At 40.7% G+C, this 22092-nt stretch overlaps 1 protein-coding gene across 1 annotated transcript; it reads left to right on the forward strand.

Annotated features, from left to right (window-relative positions):
• Positions 1-1399: 1399 nt before the first annotated feature.
• Positions 1400-14875, forward strand: EDN3 (endothelin 3). Its single transcript, XM_031506543.2, has 5 exons — positions 1400-1764; positions 2159-2375; positions 13269-13433; positions 13924-14028; positions 14767-14875. Exons 1-4 carry the CDS (start codon positions 1713-1715, stop codon positions 13994-13996), a joined length of 507 nt encoding a protein of 168 aa, XP_031362403.1. The 5' UTR covers positions 1400-1712; the 3' UTR covers positions 13997-14028; positions 14767-14875.
• Positions 14876-22092: the final 7217 nt, after the last annotated feature.

The raw sequence follows: 22092 nt of genomic DNA on the forward strand, positions 1-22092 counted from the left end.
CAGAGCACCCATAGAACCGTGAGGCTGAACTGTAACTCTGCTGATGCTTGGGGAGCATGACTTCAACATACACAGACCCCCAGTCAGCAAAACAAAGGGTAAAATCATCCAGGTCACTGCAGCTCCTCACCCCTAAAGGTGAGCAAGCACCTCTTTCCCAGCTCGAGCATGAACTTCAATATACTGTTAAAATCAGTAATTTACAGGAGTTCTGTAGTAGTTTATAAGTTAGTAGTTTACAGGTTCCCTCCTGTATTAATTACAAGAACATCTTGTCATTTGCACAAATGGTGTGTAATGAAAACAATTTAAATTTCCACAGAGAGCTCAAGTGGACTCACTTGAGGCTGTTGTGCTGCCTGGTGACCATCGTGCTTTTGTGAGCAGCTGGGAATATGGTCCACTCCAAAACTCTCAATCTTCCGGCACTGACAAAAGGCAAGGCTCGACAAGCTGACAAAACATGACATCTTAATGAGGTTTCTCTGCAAGTGTTACTGGATAGTCCACACCAGAAGCTGGAGTCGGGGGCAGGGCTGGAGAAGAATGTGAGGTTGCAGAGAACAGTGTTCCTCACTTGGACAACTCCTGGGTGATCCTTCAACCAGTTTCTTACAGATTTTAGTGGACACATTAAATTGGCATGATACGTAAAAGAAATTTTAGCTACAGCTCTTTCTGTTAGTCCTGAGACATTCTTAAATGAAACATTCGGTTTTGATTTAAAATAGCCACAATTAAGTTTGCACCCTATCTCCATATGCTCTCTATAAAATGTATGGCCCATAACAGGATATACTACACATACTACTGTACGAAAAGATATAGCCAATTACCTTAAACACTTACCTATTAATCACTTAATAGCTGATATTATGATAGAAAATGAGGCCACAAGATGGAGTGTTCTTCCAGGCCCAGCTATCAGGTATTTCAAACAACATGAAATTTGTCTTAAGTGTTGCACTCTGGGTGGCTTTGCCTACAAAGAGGTGCTCATAGGTAAGTAGGGAAAAGAAAGTATGAATAAATTTGTGACTTAATTTCACCCAGAGGAATGAGTGGTAGAGTCTTGGGTGGGGGAGGGTGGGAAAGAAAAAAAAGCCCCAAACAATTCTTAAATCTGTAGTCCAGCTTTGACTCAAAAAGCTGCGTTTTTATTACACAAGCGATTCCTCCTGGGATCGGACGCGGAGCAAGAGGCTCAGATAATTTAACAGCGCTGAAGCCGGAGCGGCAGAGCAGGCTGCGCCTCCCCCGGCGCTCCCGGGAGGATGTGCTGCCCTATCCCTGCCGATACCTGCCGGGGGAGCGGGGGCGGTGCGGGGCCGTGCCCGCCCCCGGCCCGCGCCCCGGGGGAGGCCGGCAGCTGTCGGCGGGTGGGAGGCGTCTGCAGCTGGAAAACAGCAGCTCCGGTTGCTGATCAGATTTGGGGGTGGGGTGGGAGGTGTGTGTGGGAAAAGCCAAGCGATGGATCTTCCCTTCTTTTGACAACACTCTCCCCTTCAGGACTAAGTCTGCATTGGAGGAAATTAACTGCGAGGGAGAAGTGCTAATCACACCTCCGTGTGGGAGCCAACTCCCGGAGCAGCGTGTGCCGCCAGCCCCAGGATATTGCCTGCCTCCAACCTGAAGTGATCCCTCCTGGAACGGTTCAGTCGTGCCTGTAGTTCACCTTTGCCTGCAGTTAACCAGCGTGCAATTTGGGTTTAATGGAGCTGGGTTTATTGTTCCTCTTTGGACTTACGATTACGTCGACTGCAGGTAACGTGAATTTCTTTCTTTGCCCACTTCCACGCATGCACACAAAGAAAGGCTGGGTGGTTTTTTTGTGGTTTGTTTTTTTTTTCCCCTCCTTCCAAAAGGCTGTAAGCAGCAGCCCACTCCGGTGCGCTGTAAAGAACGGGACCCCAAAGCCATCCTTTGGCCGTACGTAGGTTTATCCCAAACCCAGCGGGCTGGCGCTGCAGCCCGGGGCGGACACAAACATAACGGTGCTCCCGGCGCGCCGGGACTCCGCAGGGAGCGAGGATGGGTCGGGCCCGGACCGGGGGGGGCTGGTGCAGGCGGGGGTGTGCGCGGCCGGGGCACCGGGAACTGCCGGGATTTGCGGGATTTGCGGGATTTGGCGGGAGCTGAGCGCGGGTGGCTGTTGCAGGGTCCGCGCTGCCCCGGCCCCGCTCCGCGCTGCCGGCGGCCGGCCCGGGACACCGCGAGCGCGACGAGAGCGGAGCGGCGGCGGCCGCGGGCAGCAGGGCCAGGGCGGACGGCGGAGCGCTGCGGCACCGGGCCCGGCGCTGCACTTGCTACACCTACAAGGACAAGGAGTGCGTGTACTACTGCCACCTCGACATCATCTGGATCAACACCCCCGAGTGAGTGCGGGAAATGGCGGGCGGGCAGCGGGCGGGGGAGCCCCGCCGGGGTCAGGGCGGGACGGGGGGAGCCCAGCGCAGCCCCCCGAGCTCCGCTGTCCCGGCACCTGCCCGGGTGACAGGAGGGAGAAGCGGTGATTTCCCGCTGGTGTTTCTAACAACTCGCTGGGAGAGCGGGAATAGTGTGCGTGAGTGCAGCTGTACTAGTTTTGATACAAATTAACGTGGAAAAATACCCAGGCGTTAAGGTAATGTTAGAAAAATTCAACATGCCAGTTTTTAAGATGTTACAAAAGAAAGCCTTTTACAACTGTGCTCTGTGGAAACACAAGCTTTTGTTTGAACTCGGAATAAAAACAAATTTTGAAGCCGTTTCCCCTGGATTGGAAGTTCTGAGCTCCACGCCGGGAGGTGGGGGTGGAGCACACGTGCAGAAGAGCTGCTCTGTCTGTACTGACACTGCTTAGTGGGAAGAAAGCATCCAGGAAGAGTGACACTTTGCCTACATCCTAAAGGTTAGAGGCCTCCTTTTCCTACACCATTATATATATCCTGTCTTGCTGAGTAACCAAAACAGACTTCAGATTTGTAAAGATTCTCCCGGGCTAATAGGTTCCTGTAGCAATCACAGCGATCAGTTCAGTACAAAAATAATCAGGAGATCAGGTGAACCTGAGAACAAATGACTTCAATAATTAAAGTTTTTCAGACTCTGTGATGTGAACTTCTACACATGTCACCAAGTATTCCAGTGACTAGAGTCTGGGAACAGTTGTAATGATTCAGACCTGCCTTTGAATACATTACAAAGCTTTTAATGAGATTAAAGTAACAAAAGGAGTAGAAAAATAGAAAGTAGCATTAAACTAGGTTAAGTCAAATGGGGTTTAGGGCACTTAATTTGTAAATTCATGTGTGTGTCCTGGCGAGAGGCCATGTCTGATGACGTCTTTTGAACTTCTACCAACCTGTGAGTATCATGTATTCACACAAGTCATTAAATTCTTCAAGTTCCATACCTGCACTAATCCACCCCAGGATTACTTAGGGTTATTTTAGCCAAATATTTATGACTCAATAAATTTAAGTCAGACCTCACCAGTGAAAACGGGGGAATGACATTCCTTTTCCCCTACGCACTGATTAAATAGACTTCTTCTAATTTTAAACACACATTCCCTTTTTTTTTTTTTAATTTAATTTTTTAGGATATCCTGTTTTAAGCCTACAGGACTTACAATTTTCATTCCACTGCCAAAGTGTGCATTAATTCAGTGATGTGGAGAGTTTTCCTACATGAAAGTTTTCTGCCAGTATCACTATAGAAAGAACAAGAAATTAGAAAACAAGGCACATAATGTTATAGAATTGGCAATGAAGTCTGTATAATAATCCAGATATTAAACAGTTGGGGTTCTACATCTTTGTTTTCTTAACTGAAGTCAGTTGTACATAAAATAGCAGCAAATCTCAGATCTGTAAAGTCTACTCCCACTGGGTATAGGTTAAGCTGACATGATTTAATGTGAGGACTAGGAAATTCTCTTTTTATAATTTTTATGCCATGAGATGGGACATTTCTATGCAAATCATGGAATGAATACATTACATTTCAATATTATTCACACAGAATAATGACTAATGCAGTTTTACCTCCAAAAACATGAACTTGTAGAACCTAACAATGCTTCTGGAACTGGGTGAATAGGGGTACTGGGAGGCTTCTGAAGTTGACAAAGAGTAGGTGGATGATGCTGAAATTAGTCTGGAATTAGTCCAGCAGGGACTGAATTTCCTGGCTCTGTCTGAACTGGGCAGCTTTGCTGTCCTGCTCCATGGACAGGTGACAGAGGTACAAAACTCTTGCTGAAACAGTGCAGTCGTGATTTTCAAAGCTCCCAGGATTCTTCCTAGGAATGCTCCCAGGGCAGAGGTAAACATTAAATTAAGTGTATTGGATAGTTTGAACCATTTCAGTGCAACAGGAGCAGGATTTCAGATTCCATGTGCCATAAACAGGCACTAATTCTGCTCTGGTGATTGATTTGGAATAAGATTTTAGGAAGCCAAGAGGTTCTTTGGGATGTGATGAGGGGAACCAGGCTGCTTGGGCAATTTGATATCCTGAGCAAGTTAAACTGCTTCTCTGAAATGTTGTGGAAAGTTTTTATATTTACTAAAAATTTCGTTCCAATGCAGCTTGGAGGAGCATACATACAGTAAGAGGCCAGAAAGTTGGTGTTCAAGTTTGGAGAAGTTTTCTTAACATCTGTTTATTCTGGTATTTTTCTTGCTTATTTATTTTTTTTCACTACATCAAACCCTACAGTTGCTTTTTATTTTTTAATTTCTTTCCCCTCTGGCCTATTTATTTCACTTTATTGCTACTTGTTCCTACAAAATTTCCTCAGTACTTTCTGTTTTCAGGCTACTCTTGCCTCTATACTTTAAAGACAAACTTTAATTTCTCCTCTGGTTTCTTCTGCTTTTCCCAACAGGAGCTGTTAAGCATTGTTGTAATATATTCAAAACAAATTTTGGTCATGGCCTCTCCTCCTTTTCTGGAAAAGCAGTTAAAGTTTTTATTAAAGCTGTTGGAAGCAGAGTGACAATAGAAGGTCTATTTCTATCCCTGCTGAGAAACCACTTAGATCAGCAGGGTGACAGTTGTAGAAAAGCACAAAATTGCAGAATGTGGAGCCTCTGACACCCTGCAGCTCTCGCCAATTAAATGAGAAATTATCTCTGCACACATGTTTTGAGTATTGCTCTATACTTGACTGTGAACCACTGCTGTTAGTTCAGCCACGAGGAGCACCAGTGTTGTTTTGATATAGTCTTTCATTCTGGGAACAGAGGGAAAGTGGAAGAGAAGATGACCTAAAGAAAGGCAGGTAAGTCAGAAGAGAATAATGCAATTATGCGGTGTACACAAATGTTGCATAACAAAGGTAATTGAAAGCTGGTAAACTGTTCTCACTGATAAGATTGATTAGCCAGGAACTAGTTTGCAATGTATTTTTTTGTCAAGTGATTAATTATGCTTATCTTGATCTATAGCTACAGATACATTTTAAAGAATGAATAGTCTTTTAAACAGTACCCACTGACGTAATACAGACATGGCTTGATGCTTAATTTTGTAAGTTAAAGAAGAAAATATAGGCAAGAGAAGAAAATACGGACAAGACTTAGATCTGCACTTCTTCAGAGGGGTCCTATATTTCAATATGAACTGAGGTCGTGCATCCAACAGCAATAATAACAGTTGATTAATAACTGTTCATTCAGTTAATAACACAAATGTTCCTTCATGAAGCCCTAGAGAGGCTCAGAATGACGAGTGATAGATTAAAAAGGTAACAACTCCTAAGAAAGTGTTACTGTCATGAGGGCAAAGATACTCAAGTGGTCTTCAATTCTAAAATAAAAGAATGTAATGAGAATCTATCTATCTATCAATAATCCAGACATTTCCAAAGGAGAATTTCTCACTCAAACTAAGCATCAAAAATAAGTACATTTCTTTTGAAGGGTCTGAAACAAAGCAAAAGTTTTTTTTCCCAGAATGACATGTCATTTTTGGTATCTGTTATTATGTTCAAAAGAGGAGTGACTGAATGAGATTCTGTGATCACACTGTAAAGACCAGTTACATGATGATCTAAGAGTTCTGCCTGCCAATTCCATGAATTTCTGAATCGGCAAAATTGGATGGACAAAGTGAAAGGCAGATTTTGATCTAACACTGTGTTGCTGCTCTGGTCCTCTGTACTTAACACATGGCCTGTTTCCTCTGGGGAAGGGCAAGGACAGGGACAGGACTTTTGTCTGTGCTTTGTGGGGTACACTGGGAGAGGATCTGGTGAGCGTCCCTTGCTGTGGGAGCACCTAATAAAGAAATTTGTTTCTGTGACTTAAGCAAGTCAGATAATCCTTAGCAGCAAGTTAGCTCCAGATAGTGCCCAACAGAAATGTATTTTCCAGACCTCAGGTGACCACTGGCTGAGGTGAGAAAGGCTTTTCAGACACTTGTGGTCATTGCTGTAAGTGATGATGAATGGGTTTGTCAGGAACTAAACAGCCTGAGCAGATCCCACCTGCACCCAGCTCTCCAACAAATACGAGTTAATTATCTTTGCTCATTACTGACTTAGGTTGCCATCAGAAAGTCATCCCAGAATGGAAACAATCTGTAGCCCATCATCACTTCACTCAGTTTTACTCATACACACACACACAGGTGATGTCTCAGGATGATGTCCTAAAAGACAAGATTTAATACAACCCAGTGGTTACTCTGCTCTAACTGCATGTTCTGCTGGCCAACTTTTCCTTCATAATATCTTTTTGTTACTGTTGTGTAACAAAGCATCTGTTTGGTGATTGAATTTTTGTTGAACAGAATCCCGCATAACAAATTTTAAGATGCTTTTAATCCATTGATGTTCTAAATTATTATAACTCCTCTTAATTCTGGATAATTCTTCATTACATAAGTATAGGTGACATCCTGTATATTATGGAAATAAAAGTACACAGATAAAGCTGTCTTGTTCAGCAAAACAATTAAGCAGGTGGTTATAAACCCTAGATCAGGTTGAAAATCCCTGCTAGTCAGAGGCATGATGATAAAACAGTGGCTGCCAGCCAGGAAACTAAATAAGGAAGCTGATCTGTCAGCTGAACAGTGCACATGGTTAACCTTCAGAACCAAGTGCCAAAACTGAAATGATGAATCTTTGTTGAGTTGATTTTATTTTTCTGAATGAAGCTCACCCTGATTTTGCAATCTTTACTATCCATGGGAACATGTGTAATCTGTTTGTCTTGCAAAATCTTCATGTGAAATGAAGATTATTTCAAATAGATTTACTAAACATAGTAACAGGCTCCTGCTGTAATTGTTATATTTTATTGTGGACAAACTGATTTGATTTTAGGCCTCTATTCAAAGAGATATTCTTACATATTTAAAATGTGTACTGACCTCACACTTTCAGTGGCTCATTGCCTGAAGTGTGCATAGCTTGCATGCCCTCCTCAGTCTAGAAGCAGAATATTTCCTCTGAGCTTACTGACAGTACTGCCAGGACTGATGTTTTACAGCAGCCTCAGGAAAACTTGAAATGATTTGGCTGTGCAGTTGCAATCCCACGTCCCTGCAGGAGCTGGCCCTGAGAAGATGAGGTCAGGGATGAGACATGCTGATAGCCAGGGCTTTGAAATTTCACCACTGCTGCTCCTGCTGGTCTAATTCTAAGAATAAACACTCTTGAGGGCTGTCAAACCACAGTCACTTTCACCAGTCATACATTTTAACACCATGTGTTTATTTTCCCCCGGGTTTTTGTTTTATTTGTTTTTAAACCAGGGGTTGGTTTTGAGCTATGCAGGCTGTAGAGAGAGATAGGAACATGCAGTAGTGTGTGTTTCTTGTGTGCACTGCTGTGGTGGCTTCTGAAGCAACAATAAGTACTCTGAATTAGTTTGAAAAAACCTTGATTTGATTCCTTTCATCCATATCTCCCAGCAGCTCTGCCTTTTGAGCTTTTCCTCAGTGTTTTTGTGCCACTGTAAGTGGTAAGAACCACTTAGTGACAGTACTGACTACCAGTCAGAGGGAGAAAAGGAATCATGGATATTTGGGCCTGACAGACACAAGATGCTGCTCCAAATTGTACTGATTTCTTTAAATTAATGATCATCTGTCTTCTAACAGGGCTGGTAGCAGATTTGGATTGATATAAGGTACTGAAGGAGATGCTGAGTGTTGTTTTGAGAGAGATTTTCTGTGACACACTGACTCAGTTTATTAGGTCAGGTGAGCTCTACCCAGCCTCTCTGGGAATTTGGGGTGTTAATGAACACCCCCAGGCTTGCTTCATATTGTTTACCTCAATAAATGTACCCCGGCTTTTCACTCCACAACTCAGTTATTGTTCTGACCATATTTGAGAAACAAAAGACATCCCTTTGACAGTGCCAGGAGGAGGATGGAGAGTGATGAACAGCCTGAGATTCTCACAGAGCCTGACCTGGGTACCAAGAAGCCCCAGGGGGAGGAAAATCAAAGAACTCACGTGGTCAGTGAACCTGAGTGGCGAAGCAGATGTGTGCAATCCTTGGCTTATTACCTAAGTTAGCTGTAATTAATGAGCTAAAACTAATTGGCACCCTTGGAAATTAGCAAGTATTAATTAAAGGATAAGACAGCAAGGTCATGGAGGTGCACCTTTTTGGATAATAGGAGCCTGCTCAGTATCTAGAAACACTGAGCACTACTAGACTGAGGATGTCGGAAAGAAAGGTGTGGCTATAAACCATAGTTGTTTCATCTGAAAATAGCTTTAACTTCAAAAAGCTACTCAGAAAAAAGTGCAGCTTCTGAGAACGTGGACAGGATGACCAAAGCAACAAATCAGGCATCCTCTGGAGATCTTTTACTCCTTAAATAATGGTAAGCATGGGTTAGTATGGGAGATACCTCTATTGTGAGCTCCTAAAAACCAACACCTGTTACAGGAAGAGCTGGAGCCAACTTCCAGAGCAGCCAATGAGCTCTTCATCTGTAAAGCTACACAGTGCTACTGCAGTGCCTTTATATTAAAATATACACAGAAACAGCTCTAATTTCCCCAAGCATCATCCTTCATTCTGGGGACATTTTGTCTCACTTGGAGGATGGTAAATTTTGCTTCCTTTCTGTGTTCTTTGCTCTCAATGGTTCTTACAGGGATTCCATACATTTTGGGATTGTCTGAAAACACTGGAGACTGTTGGGAGCCTTGCTGGCCTGGATGTGTACCAGAAAATATATTGCTGAATCCTGAAATAACAGCATCTAAGATGATTGCTTCAACCCCCTCATCCCTTTGTTTTGGCTGAAACTCTCCAGTGCCCTGGAGGTATCTACTGTGTTTAAGTGGCTGGGAAAATAGAAAATAATAGCAGCTCCTAGATCAATTATAACATAGCATGAGAAACTCAACCACATCTTATAAAATGAAAATTAACCAATTAGATTTGTCTGCCTGAATTGTGAGCCTTCATTGTGAGTGGGGGACAGCAGGACTCAGGAAAATCTTACTTCCCAGTTCAGCCTGAAGGTATTAATCCTTCAACAGGCAGTTTTCTTCTGTGGAAGATTTTCACTGTTTCAGAATGGCTGTTCAGTGGAAAAATCACTTGGTACTTCCTGTCTTTTTTCAACAAACAAATGCCTATTTCTGTTAATTTAATGGCAAAACCTTCCTCCAAGAGCTAGCTGGCTTTTAGGAGGAGAGCTTTTCTGATTGTGTTTTGTGGACACAAAGTACACAAATAATCTGGGTTATTTCAGCCTTTGATATCCAATCTGACAAGAACACACTGTGCTTTGGTTAGTTCTGTGCTGCTTTGTTATACATGAGATTATCTTCGGTTCATTATCTGTTGCACTGACTAATCACAATTACAACAAGGGGAATAATTGCAAGTACTGGAGAGTTGTGATAGTTTTGTTGGGTTTTTTTTTTGCATACAGAGTAAAAACAAACAGCTTATACTGAAGAAACAATTATTTCCTTAAACTCAGACCTCCTCTTTGTTAGAAAATGCTTAAGAACTGAGCATGCAGACCTTTATGCACCCACTGGCTGGCTGGAGTAATCATACTGAACCTCCCAAAAGAGTGTAATTCCTCAGAAATCACAGATTTGGATGTTGCCAATCAGATATCTGTTCAAAGAAGTACCTTGGAAAGGCTGATTCAGAAATGTCTAGGTTTGCTAATTCTCCACTTCATAGAGAAGAAAGACATAAAGGGCTCACAGCACACCTTAGCTGTAACTGTATCTTAAACTCATATTAATTTACTTCAGGAGAATTTCATTCTCCTAAAGGAAGAAATGCTACATACTGAGTTAAAAGTCAGGAATTCAAATTTTCTTGTGAAATGTAAACCTTAATTAAAAATGAATTAATTAAAAACCTGTGATGCTGCAGAGAAATTAAAAAAAAAAAAAAAAGTAAATGGCTTAGCAAATACTTTGTCCAGGGACTGGGTCATAAAGGACAGTGTAAGGAACTGGTAGTTCAGGATCCCCCCAGTTCTGCCTCTGCCCTACTCCAGTTGATCCTTATCTTCACTGAGGGGACACCAAGTGCTCTGAGCAGATAAATTCATCAAGCTCTTCATGATTATTGTTGGAAAGACTTTGAGTTGCTTTTGAAATGTTTGAATTTGAATCTTTGGATTAGAAGCCAAAACCAGGTGTATTTGGATTATTGTATTTCTATCTCTGGCAAATCTGCACATTACCTTACATAAAAACTTTACTTCATTCTGGTTTAAAGTCTTCTAAACTTGAAACACTTTAAAATGTCATTGCATTGGCACATGTTGCTGGTCCACTGAAAATGAAGTAGCCTTGAATACATTTTCTAAGCTATGAAGCATAATGTACTTAATTAGATCAGAAGAAGTATCTAAAAGATCACTTTCCTCCTTTGCTTAAGGCTGTGATTCATGGCTCTTATCACTTGTAATTATAATTATATTCTCCACTCCTCCCTGTTTGTTGGAATTTACTGTCTCTTAGGAAAGGCAGCAGATTGGTAATGGGCCCTTCCCTCAGTCACTGGAGTTCACATGGATGGATTGAGATAAAATCAAAAGTTGATGACAATTCTGGTTGGTCCATTAATTTGCCAATTGCAGCAGTTAAGAATAAAACTCATGTCCTTCTTTCTCTCTGACTATTCAGGCAGAGCCTCTGATTCAGGGCAAACTGTGACTCAGTCCCACAGATCTTTTGGAAAAGCTTAACTTTAGAGTAAAAAATCACAGTATTATATTTTGAAAGATTGAACTTTTGAACAAGGAACCACTTTAAATAATGAGAATAACATATTACAGTGTTTTATGTCTTGTTAGCATAATGTAGGATGACATCTGCAAAAGCTGCAAGAATCTTCTTTATGCCCTGGCAAACTATCTATTGTTAAACAGGGCTCTCACATTGTCTAAACACATAAAATTCATCTTTCCATTTCAGTCTCAGTTGGAGCAGGAAGTTGAAAAACAGAATTTTACCAGACAGTTTTCATAGAGGGTTTGCCACTGTTAAAAATAGAGGAACTATCCCCTACTCCTGCCTCTAAATATCAGTTCTTACTTTATAAAAAACATGAATGTGTAAAAAACGTGTCCATGGAGCAATTTTTTATGTCAGAAGTTCCCATGTAGGGAATGTAGCCATTTCACATTCATTATTGTAAGTCAGATGTCAGTATAGAATTATTAATACTCTTAAATTATAAAATGGGACTTGCTCCTAATCCTAAAGACAACAAAAAGCTTTTTAAATGATGGTTTGAGAAGGGAGGCCAAAATCAAGTCCTAAAGTCCTTTAAGACAAATATGGTCATTCTTGGTCTCTCCTGGTGTCCTTGGCATAGAAGTAAAGTGGGGAAAATAAGGAACATTTTCTGCATGGAGGCAGACCAGGATCTGCTGGAGAAAAACCATTCCCTGGGCTCTGAACACAGAAGTGTTGCTTGTGATTTTCTCTCTCTCTCAGGATGATTTTATGATCAGCCTAACTCTGACAGGTTGAGGCTGTGAAAGACAAGGTGCACTGTTACAAATGTACTACATCTGCAGAGGCTTGAATAAATAATTTGCATCAACTGTACTGGTGTTGCATCAAAAATTATTGCAGAGATTAGAAGAATAATGTTTCTGAACCTTTCAGCCCACCATGTGTGTGGGAAAATGGAAAATTTGCAGCTTTCCCATTAGCAGCCTAATGATGTTTTTATGAAAGCAAATGAAAGAAGCAGAGCTATGTGAAGGTAGTAGTTCCAGACTCATTACTCAGGCTTTGTTCTGTAACCTTTCTGTAACCTTTCTAGACTCACTTGGACTTCCTCTTCCCTGCCTTTTTCTTTTATTTTTTTTCCACTCCTCCCCTCCTCTTTGATGCTTTTGAACATGAAATTCTCTTCAGATTTTTAGTGTTTGTGGATTTGTGGCTTGCTTAGCCCATCCCTCAAGTACTCAGGAACTTTTGAGAGTCTCCAGAAGTTTCATGGGGAGTACAGCTGCTGTTGATTGAGATTCTTTAACAGCTTGGAGGAGAGTAATTTATGACATCAAGCCAAATTATCCAAGACTTTTAGCAGGCAGGATGAACCATGTCCTTTTCTGATAACAATATTGACTATAACCCATTAAAGAGAAACTCATGCAGGGAAATAAAGAGAGGTACTATTCTTGGTGTGCTGCAGCACAGAATAAGATCTCTCACAGAAAGGCAGAACCATGCAAGGAGGATTTTCTGGGAGTTTATTGCATTTGTAACTCCAGGGGTCATGTTCCAAACATGATGCAGTAAATGAATTATGCTGACAGTTTTCTCAATTTCTCAATGATAAAATTAATAGAATCAGGCTCAGAACTATGAACTATATGACAGCTACACAATGTTAATGATCTGGTGAAATCAGCACAGCTCCTCTGTGACTTCAGACCAGCCAAGGCACTGAATGTAACAGGTTTTGTGCATTGGCTGGGGAAACCAGCACAACGCAGGAATAAGGAGTAAAATAAACAATAACCTGGGGATGTATTTGCATAATCTCTTAGGTATTGCACTTTTTTTTTTAATAGGGTAGCTGCCAATTAATCCTGGTAGTAGAGCTAACTGCTAATTTATAACTTGGTGAAAGTCTGAGTTGATGGAGCAGAAGTTATGATCTAGTACAGGGAGAACTTACAGGAGCATAAGGTTTGATTTTTCTGCCACTATTTATTGCTTTCAATCCAGATCTCTTCAATAGATCTCTTCAGTAAAATAGAAGAGAGGTGGAACATAATTTTAATTGCTTCCTGTGTGGTTCTCACAACAGGAGGACTGTGCCATATGGACTGTCCAACTACAGAGGCAGCTTCAGAGGCAAAAGATCCACAGGCCAGACTCAGAGCTCTCCCCAGCCCTCGCTCCGATGTTCCTGCACGGACGCTCACGACAAGCAGTGTTTGCAGTTTTGCAGAAGAATGCAGGACAGAAGGAGGTGAGTGTCTTTCCCAGTCACTGCAACATGGCCACATGATGAGGCCATTTCATGGAGATAAATTAATCAAGATGCATTTATCAAGAGGAACTGATTGAAGGTATTGATTTTAAATGAAACTCCCCTCTGCAGTAGCGGTGGGTTAACCATGGCCAACAGCCAAGCACTGATGCTTGTTCACTTCCCCTGCAGTGGACTGGGGGAGTGAACAGGAAGAAAAAAGCAAGAAAACTCCTGTGTCATATCAGAGTTTAATAAGTGAAGGAAAGAGGCCAGAGCCAGCCAGTACTGCTTGGAATTTTCTTTTTTCTGTTTCTTTTTATGATGTGGTGATTTTGAAACAGCAGATCTGTCCAGTTAGGAACATGCTGAACATTGCACTGTTCTAGCATGTTTTATGCAGTCTAACAAAGAGCATGAAATTGTCATTTAGTCTATGGGGACATTGATGAGAACACAGTGACAAGTTTTGGTAATCTCTATTCTACAGAAATCATGGATCGATGAAAAAGGCAGAGGAGAAAGACCAACACAGGGAAGAGGAGCACAATTTTGTTCAGTAGCACAGAGAGTCCGGAGGATTCTGAACAATCAGGTATGTTACAGATGCTTAATGTTAAAAATAAATATTCACTTTCCATAAATGATCTTTGTACTTGCAGAACCCTTAATTCTTGCAACTGAATATTATCACTCTTTCCTAAATTAAGGACAGAATTTGGCCCATGAGTTGTTTGGGTTTTTTTTTCTAAATTAATTTTTAAAATTAACTTTGCTATACACAGAACTGCTACAACCTTTCTTCTGCTGATGTAACTCTTTCAAAAGTTGGATTATTTGGCTATAAGCCAATACATATTTTGGCTTTTTTTTAGGACAAGGGCTGCTCCTGTCTATCATGTTTTTCCTCATTTAGCACTGCAGCAAATTAAGCTACACATCCCAGTGCAGTGCTCCAGTAAAAGTTGAAGTGTTAAGGTAAAGAAAGAGGAAAAACTTTGAGGAAGAAGTATCTGGAGGGAAAAGTAAATCTGCTTTTGATGTCAGATATGAGGAGGTTACTGTGACCCAGTAGCCAGTTTCAAATACTGCCACTTTCAAAAAAGTCACACCAATACCCCACATTTTTTTGGTATGAGGGGAAGCCCTTGGATTGCAAGTCTCCAAGCTGTATTTATTGCTGTGATTATTTGAGCAGAGCTAATTAGAGAACTGTATAGAGCTCATTCTGTACACATAACCAGGGGGGCAACCACAATTATCTCAGGTAACAGGGACTTATTGCTGAATATTTAACAGTTTGGCTGTATTTGTTGGTGTGTTTTCTTTAAAGCTTTAACATTTATTTGCTGGAGCTCAGAAACAAGAACTTAAACTACAACTCTCCCTTGAGATGGACAAACTTGATGCTTCAGTGTGATGCCAGTGGAGAATTCAGCAGCAGGCAACACTTCCATTTAAGCAGTGCCACTCTGAGGGCACGGGAACCTGTATGAAGAAGCTTTTCTCCCCTCGAGAGAGCCTCAGAAAAGGATAATCTTTATCATGTAACCTGGCAGGGAATGTATCACTATTGAGGAAAACTTCAAAGGCAGACCCAAACTTCAGCAATGCAGAGCTTCAGGAAACGTTTTTCTCTGTGATTTAAACAAGAACAATAGAAACTGTTCCACTCACTGCTTGCTCTGTGTCTGAAGAATCCATCCACAGCTCTGTGCAGGCAGCTGCAAGTGGAAAATGTGGAGAGTTAGAGGGAGATTGCCTCTACATCAGTTCTCATTAAGAATAAACAGATACAAAGTATTTCTCTTGTTAATGTATGCAAGCCTGAATCATCATATTGTAACTTCGTGGCAGATGTTTAAATGACAGTATCTATGCAGAATAAATATGAATGGCTAATATAAATATTACTATAAACTATAGCAAGTTAAGAGTATACATTGAGTATTCAATAGATTACCTAATTTAGGCACAAGTTATTCCTGCACTTGGAAGTTCCATTCAAACACACAGTGATTATTTGGGGATGCACTGTAGTTGGTGAAAAGAACTGCAGTGATTCATCCCAAAGAATTTTCCTACAGATGCAAGGGTAGGACTGTGGAACTTGATGCCATCAGAGTAATTTCTGTGCTGGCCATTTGCTGTCCCAGGCCCCTGCAGGTCACACCCACAGCACATCCCCTGGGCTTTGCCAGTGCTACAAATCTCACCTTTATCTCTCCATTGAAACACCAGCACCAAATAACCCAGAAACTTGGCAATAAGGGTTAAATCCAACCCTGGACGTTTTTCAGTGTAAACAATTTCTTCAGAAATTATGGACTTGTTTTTGATACAAGGATGCAAGAGTAAGCAAAGAAAAAAGAGTAACTTTTGCAAATCCTGTTCTATATTATTTAAAAAGAGAGGAAATCCCTTACTTGTGACACTACAAATTTTTTTGGGGTTTACGACCTTTACGCAGGCTTTCCCCGGGGCACAAAGGTTAAACTATAAACCAATGGTGTTAAATTATATTTTAGAAAAAGAAACATGGAGACCAAAAGAAAAGTGAAAAGAAATCAACAGTAAAAATATCTATATAGGGCTTAAACCAGTGATAATAGTTTTTGTTCAAAACAAGAAAGGGAGGTCTTTGCCAAAACATATGATATATTTTATATATATGTGGATATATTTCATAAATAAATTATTACAGTTATAAAATTAAATATATCTTTCAGTTATTGCATTTGTATCAGTTTCTTACTTGCTGTGTAACTGATTTTGTACATTTATAGAATATAGATTATTTATTGTATAAAACCACTACACTTACTAGTTTTCCATATTCTTTTTTAAAAGACATTTTATAGTTTTGGGTTTTTAAAAAAGAATCAGGCTTTGTTATGAAGATTGCTTAATGTTCCTAATGTTCTTTTAATGACCAAAACCTGGAAATTTCCCCCCCCCTCGAATCCCTCCACCCAGGTCACACAGCTTGCTGCCTTTAAGAGTTTGATAATTCTCCTGTCAGTCTGGGAATTGAGTAGGAAAACAGAATAACAAATTCTGGTAGTAATTATGCATAAAAAGTGATGTTTCAATTTTGTGTCCCATTTGCTATAAATGTAACTCTCAGCTGTCCCCCAGCCCTGGGACAAACAAGACAATAGTTATTTGTCCTTTTTGTGGAAAATGTCCCCAGCGTTCAGCTCCAGTCCCAAACACCTCCCAGTGCTGAGCAAGCCTCCAGAGCCTCCTCAACTCAGCTTTTACACAACCTGCTCAGCCTGTGTTTGGAATTCTCCTGTTTTCCCCCATGTGAATTCAATTTAAATGTTGCATTTGACGATGGATTCACACCTTCCCCAGTCCCAAATGCTTTAATTTAATTTTAAACAATCACAAAAAAAAAAAAAATTCTAAATGGGTTCTTTCTGGACATGGAGGCAGATTTAGCCCTTAAGTGGTGGGCTACAGATGTTACTGTTGTGTTTTCTCCTTAGGAAAGAGAAATCCTATTTTTTTCTATATAAATTCCACTTTGAAGTGGTTTGGTTTTGGGACTCTGGTGCCAATGTGCCAGTTAATGTAAAAATCAGACTGTTGTGAATACAGCAAAAGAACAAAAATGAAAAATAAGGTTGTATCAAGCTCAGAAGAGGGAAAAGTTAACTGTAGATATTTCCAAATAAACCTATAAACCACAGAATTTACCTGAAAGTGTTGTGTGCGGGATTCTAGCTTTGAACTATCATTGTTCCATCTGGGAACAGTTAACAACCATGAGACAGTTTTTACCTAACTTCATGTTTATAGAAAATGTCACAAGTAACATTGCTCATTGACTCACTTTACCTAATTTGTAATTTGTACTAGAAGGTGTTAAGCTAATCTGAAGTATAATTCTTCAAAAGTTATACATAGAAATAAACTCATATACAACTAATATATGTTTTTAATTAAGAAACAACTCTTAAAATCTGATAAATCATAAAAGGATTATTTGCAAAAGTTAGAATTAAAGGCTCTTTCATCTTTCAACATGTAATGTTAGCATAGTTAGATATCCTCAGAATCATTTTTGTTCTGGGATATTATTTTCTGGACATTTGTACTTTTACTTTTGTAACAACAAATTAGTTCCAGTTCTTACTCTAATCAATGTAAAACCATATGTGTACAAATCTGCTATAATTCTGTCATAGTTCCATAGCATTCATTCTAATTCCCAGTACTAAAAGTTCAGTTTTGTGTTGTTAATAGCCATATAAACAATAAATGACCAAAAGCAGAGAAAACAATCTAGAAAGGAGCTTTGGGAGAATTTAAATTTTTATCCTCAACAGAAGAGGAAGAGAAGAGTTGTGAGTGCAGCCCCCATACAAAGGACTGTGAGGGAGAGGAGAGGCCCATTTTGTACCTTGTGTTCCCAGAAAGAATTACAAGGAGCTTAGGGCTCACAGCAAAGCCCTTCAGGTAACCTCATCAGCAGGAGAGGGGAAGTGCCATGGAGCAAGGTCTCCATCACCACCTGCACCTCCCCTCCTTGTCTGTGCCTTGTGACAGCCACCGAGAGTCTGGCAGTGGCAGTCTGGCAGTGGCAGTCTGAGAGGGCACCAAAGCTGGGAGGGGCTGTGTCCTCCTCCATTGACTGTTCCCATCCCCAGAACAGAGCTCATCCCATTCCCTGTCCTTTACAATAAATGGCTCCTTGTTGCTGTGCCTGCTGTTGGGGACACCATTCTGCTGATTCTGATTCTCCCTACGTCCAAAATTCTTGTAATGCCTGGAAGCCAAGTTCATCTACAGATCCTTCTCCTTTATGTCATCCCTACATTGATCCCCCACTGGCACCATCCATCACATGTACTCAAATGCTGTTTTTAGGATTGTCAGAACAGCCAGGCAAAAATAACTGCTGTGACAGATTGCTGAGGACAATCATGACAATATGATTTAAGACACCAAAATAGTTTGTCTTGACAAAAGTAAAAGGCAGGCTGACTTAAGACTGAGTAATGTGACTAAAAGTTATCATTAGAAAAGGAACAAATTCTATCCATGTGAGCATTAAATCTTTCAATCCACAGCTTGAAATCTATTGGAAGAGTAATCAAGAAAAATTGCAAACAGATGACTCTGGAAACAATGTTTGTTTTCACTACTAGAGTTTTACAATGCCTAATGTATAACCTGATCTGGGGAGCTTTATGCTACAAAGAAATATCAGGATTGAGAGATGCAAGTTAAACACAGCATATTGCACCCTCTGTTTATCTTGCAATAGTATCTTCCAAAATTTGCTTAAAAGTACATTTTAAGGAGTAGTTTGATTTCCAAGGTTTTCAGCAGTGCTTTAGAGGAGAGATGTGCCTTGATGTGCACTTTAAAGTTATCTGTGCAGAGGGATCCATGCAGATTGTTGGTAGCACAGCTGAGCTTCCAGAGAGGTTTGGGATGAGGTTCAAGCCTTGGCTCCTGTTTTGCCATGGGAAACACCTCTCTGAAGCCTTTTGCTCTTACCATTAGCCTAGAGTGGCCCCAGTGTTCACATCAAACACCCCTCCCTTTATCTATGTCTTCTGGATTAGTACCCTCATTTTATTTCAGTAGGATCCATTTTATAACAGACCAGGTACTGGTCATTTCCTGAACTCACCACTTTCAGAAATTAGGGAGATGTGTAGGTCGAAGAACTCCTTGTGCACCTCTGTGTTACTTTAGGGATCTAAATGTCTTTTCCATGTGCTACCAGTGGTCATTGGTAAGTGGATACCTTGGCTCACACTTCCTGCAGATGTCTGCAGCAACATAAATGGAACTGACTGAAGTTCGAGCCCTTTAACAATAAAGATTAGAAGCCTTTGACATTCAGACTCCACTTTCCCCATAAATATAAAAAAAAATCTTGTATGGAACAGATTATGTAGACACTAAAGGGCCAACATGTTAAAAAATGAACTAATCTTTGAGAAGGTGAGTTTCCCTTTTACCTGTTACAATGGATATTCCATTAGAGTACATTTCTGCTAAAGCTGTTTCTGAGAGTGTGAAACAGCTCTCCCTTAGGTTACTGAGTATTTATGTGTTTTATTAATGGTATGTTTGCCACAACTTTCCAGTAAATCTTTGCTCTACTGCAAAAAATTATAATAACAGTAATTTTTTTAATAGTTCATTTTGATTTTAGTTGTCCTGTTTTTACAATTACTTCTCTCACCCTCACCACAAAGAACTGACTGAATTTGGAAATATTTTAGTGTCTCACTGCTTCCCTTTGATGTTCCAGGCCTGGCAATCTGTATTGCTCTAGAGGAGAGCTGCCTTCACTTACCACTGCAGGCCCTTAGTTATACAAATACTTCCAACACAGATGTGATTTTTGTCATTAAAAAATAAATGGGCAAACTATTGTAGCAATATAAAATATATATTGAATGGCTAGTGCATGAAGTGAGCTACAAAACTACAGAAAAGCAGATGTAAAAATCAAAGCCCAGAGGCTCCATTAGAAGATTCCTGGAACTATGCATATATTTATTCAATTCTGATATGATGCAGTTCCCAAAGAGATGGCTTTTAAATCTGTAGTTTGTTTCGCCATATCTATCACAGAAGAGGAATCCATTAATTTCACAATGAAGCCAGTTTGTGGCTCCTTCTGGTGTCAATTTGGATAGTCATGGGTCAGCTAAAGGTCACATTTTCAGTGGTTTTAAGACACTACAACTGAGAACCACATTAAACCAAATTTGAATTCTTAAATGTAAAAATTCTCTTTATACAAATCTGCTCATGAATGAATACATTCAAAACACCTGTACCAGGTCCCAAGGGTTGTCTTTGATTAACATTCTTCCTCTAAGCAAAGTTCCAAAGAGCTTGGATACTCTGTATTTGCAGGAGCCCAGAAGAAAAATGAAAACTGGAGGAGAGGAAATCCTGCACCAGAGTTCAATAACCCCCAAATCATAGTTCTGATTCTGCTATCTCGCTATGGGATCTTGGGTAAATTACTCAGACTCTTATTGCAGACACTGACACAAGGCCAAGACCCAAGGCTGTGTTTGTGTTAAGGTCCCTACGGAGCCAGTTCTAAGTCATGGTTCTCTCTAAGTAACATTTTTACTTATAAATGCTTCTGGTCATCTTTGAGAACATATGAAAGTTCAACGTCTTTTGGTGGAACTGTCACTGCACCTCTGATTACTTTCAATGTATTGATCAGCTACTGCCTACCAGAAACAAAAGTCCCTAAAGTACTTCCATAAAGTACACAGAGAGGCATGCACACAGCAAACAGTGTTTGGTTCTGGTGGTGATTCGGTGCAGAACCAAGGCATAGCAAAGGTCAGAGTTGGCCATGGCTGCCTGTGTACTCAGGCACATATTGGCTGTCTTAAAACAACCCAGTACTGCTTTGGCTGGGTGGCTCCAGCCCCCCTCATACCTTTGAGCAGAAGGATCAGAGACACTTTTAAAAGAACACTGACATGTTATTACCAATCTAAACTGAGGAACCATAGCATTAGGGAAAAACCTGAAGAAAACTAAGTAAGGGGCATGAAAAACTCACTGGCAATGCACATTCCCTTCAAGAACCCCCATAATCAAACTAATGTCCAGGGTGTTCACTGTGTCCAGGTGCTCAGAAACGCCTCAATATTGCTACTGCTACTGGGACCAGGAATAGTCAAATGCACATCCCACCTGCTTGTGTGCATTCTCTGAGGTGCCCTTGGTGTAGAATCCTGCACATCTCCTCAAGGGCAGCCCAGGACATGGCACCAGCCAGGCTTGCCAGGGAAGAGAACAGCGTGGCCACCAGGCCCTGTCTCAGGACATGAACTTCCAGCACTGTGCTACCCAAGCCAAGGATTCCTGTCAAGGGCGTTTTACTGAACCAGGATTTATTTAATTGATTTCCAAGTATCAGAGGGCAGACGGAGCACACATGTTTTACCAGTTACAAGCACTGCCTTCATAATCGTTCTCAAAGCCTTTATTTCTATATATGCAGCATATATGATTTATTTTATTTAAAAAGGCTATGTCAGTTGCCAAACTCCTTCTACTGTACCTGTCTCACTGTGTGAAAAACAGTTTCAAAACAAACACTGCCTATTGGAAGAAAATGTCTTTCTTTTCCAAGGAAACTTCTTTTCTAATTTTCAAGAAATGCTGGTAAAGAAAGAGCATGACAAAGCTATAGTGTCTGAAGTGAGAGGCCTCCAGCATCTGCTGCCAGAATGCAGCATCCTCATCTGCTGCATCATCTCTGCTGCAGCAAGAGGAGCTTCAGTACAATCTTTCAACAACTCTTTTTCCCCCCTTTTTTTTGCACAATTGCCAGCATTCTCAATAAGTGTGTCTTTCCTCAACTGGCCTGAATAAAGTATGACTTTTTTTTAAAGCAGTGCTTTTATAACGGGGTTGTCTAGCAGTCTGAACAGGAACCTCAACCACCCAGAATGTACCTGTCAACTCCTGTTTTTCAAGTGTTCCTCTGTAAACTGTGAGTAGTTTACATGCCAGTTTTTGTGCTTCATCTGCTTCCCCTACTGCAGATTCCATTGTCTGCATATCTCACTTCTGGAAAACAGTGTTAAGATGTTTATAAACTATGATTTTCACTTAAAAGCCCCAGGAACATTTAATGTTGTACAAA

This window comes from Lonchura striata, chromosome 17 (genome assembly GCF_046129695.1).
Source record: "Lonchura striata isolate bLonStr1 chromosome 17, bLonStr1.mat, whole genome shotgun sequence".
NCBI lineage: Eukaryota > Metazoa > Chordata > Aves > Passeriformes > Estrildidae > Lonchura > Lonchura striata.

What these genes read in the sequence shown, in the direction of transcription:
- EDN3 (XM_031506543.2), top strand. Translation starts at nt 1,713, where the DNA reads ATGGAGCTGGGTTTATTGTTCCTCTTTGGACTTACGATTACGTCGACT. An exon ending in TACGATTACGTCGACTGCAG is followed by an intron (nt 1,765 to 2,158) that starts GTAACGTGAATT and finishes TGGCTGTTGCAG; the next exon opens with GGTCCGCGCTGCCCCGGCCC. An exon ending in ATCTGGATCAACACCCCCGA is followed by an intron (nt 2,376 to 13,268) that starts GTGAGTGCGGGA and finishes TTCTCACAACAG; the next exon opens with GAGGACTGTGCCATATGGAC.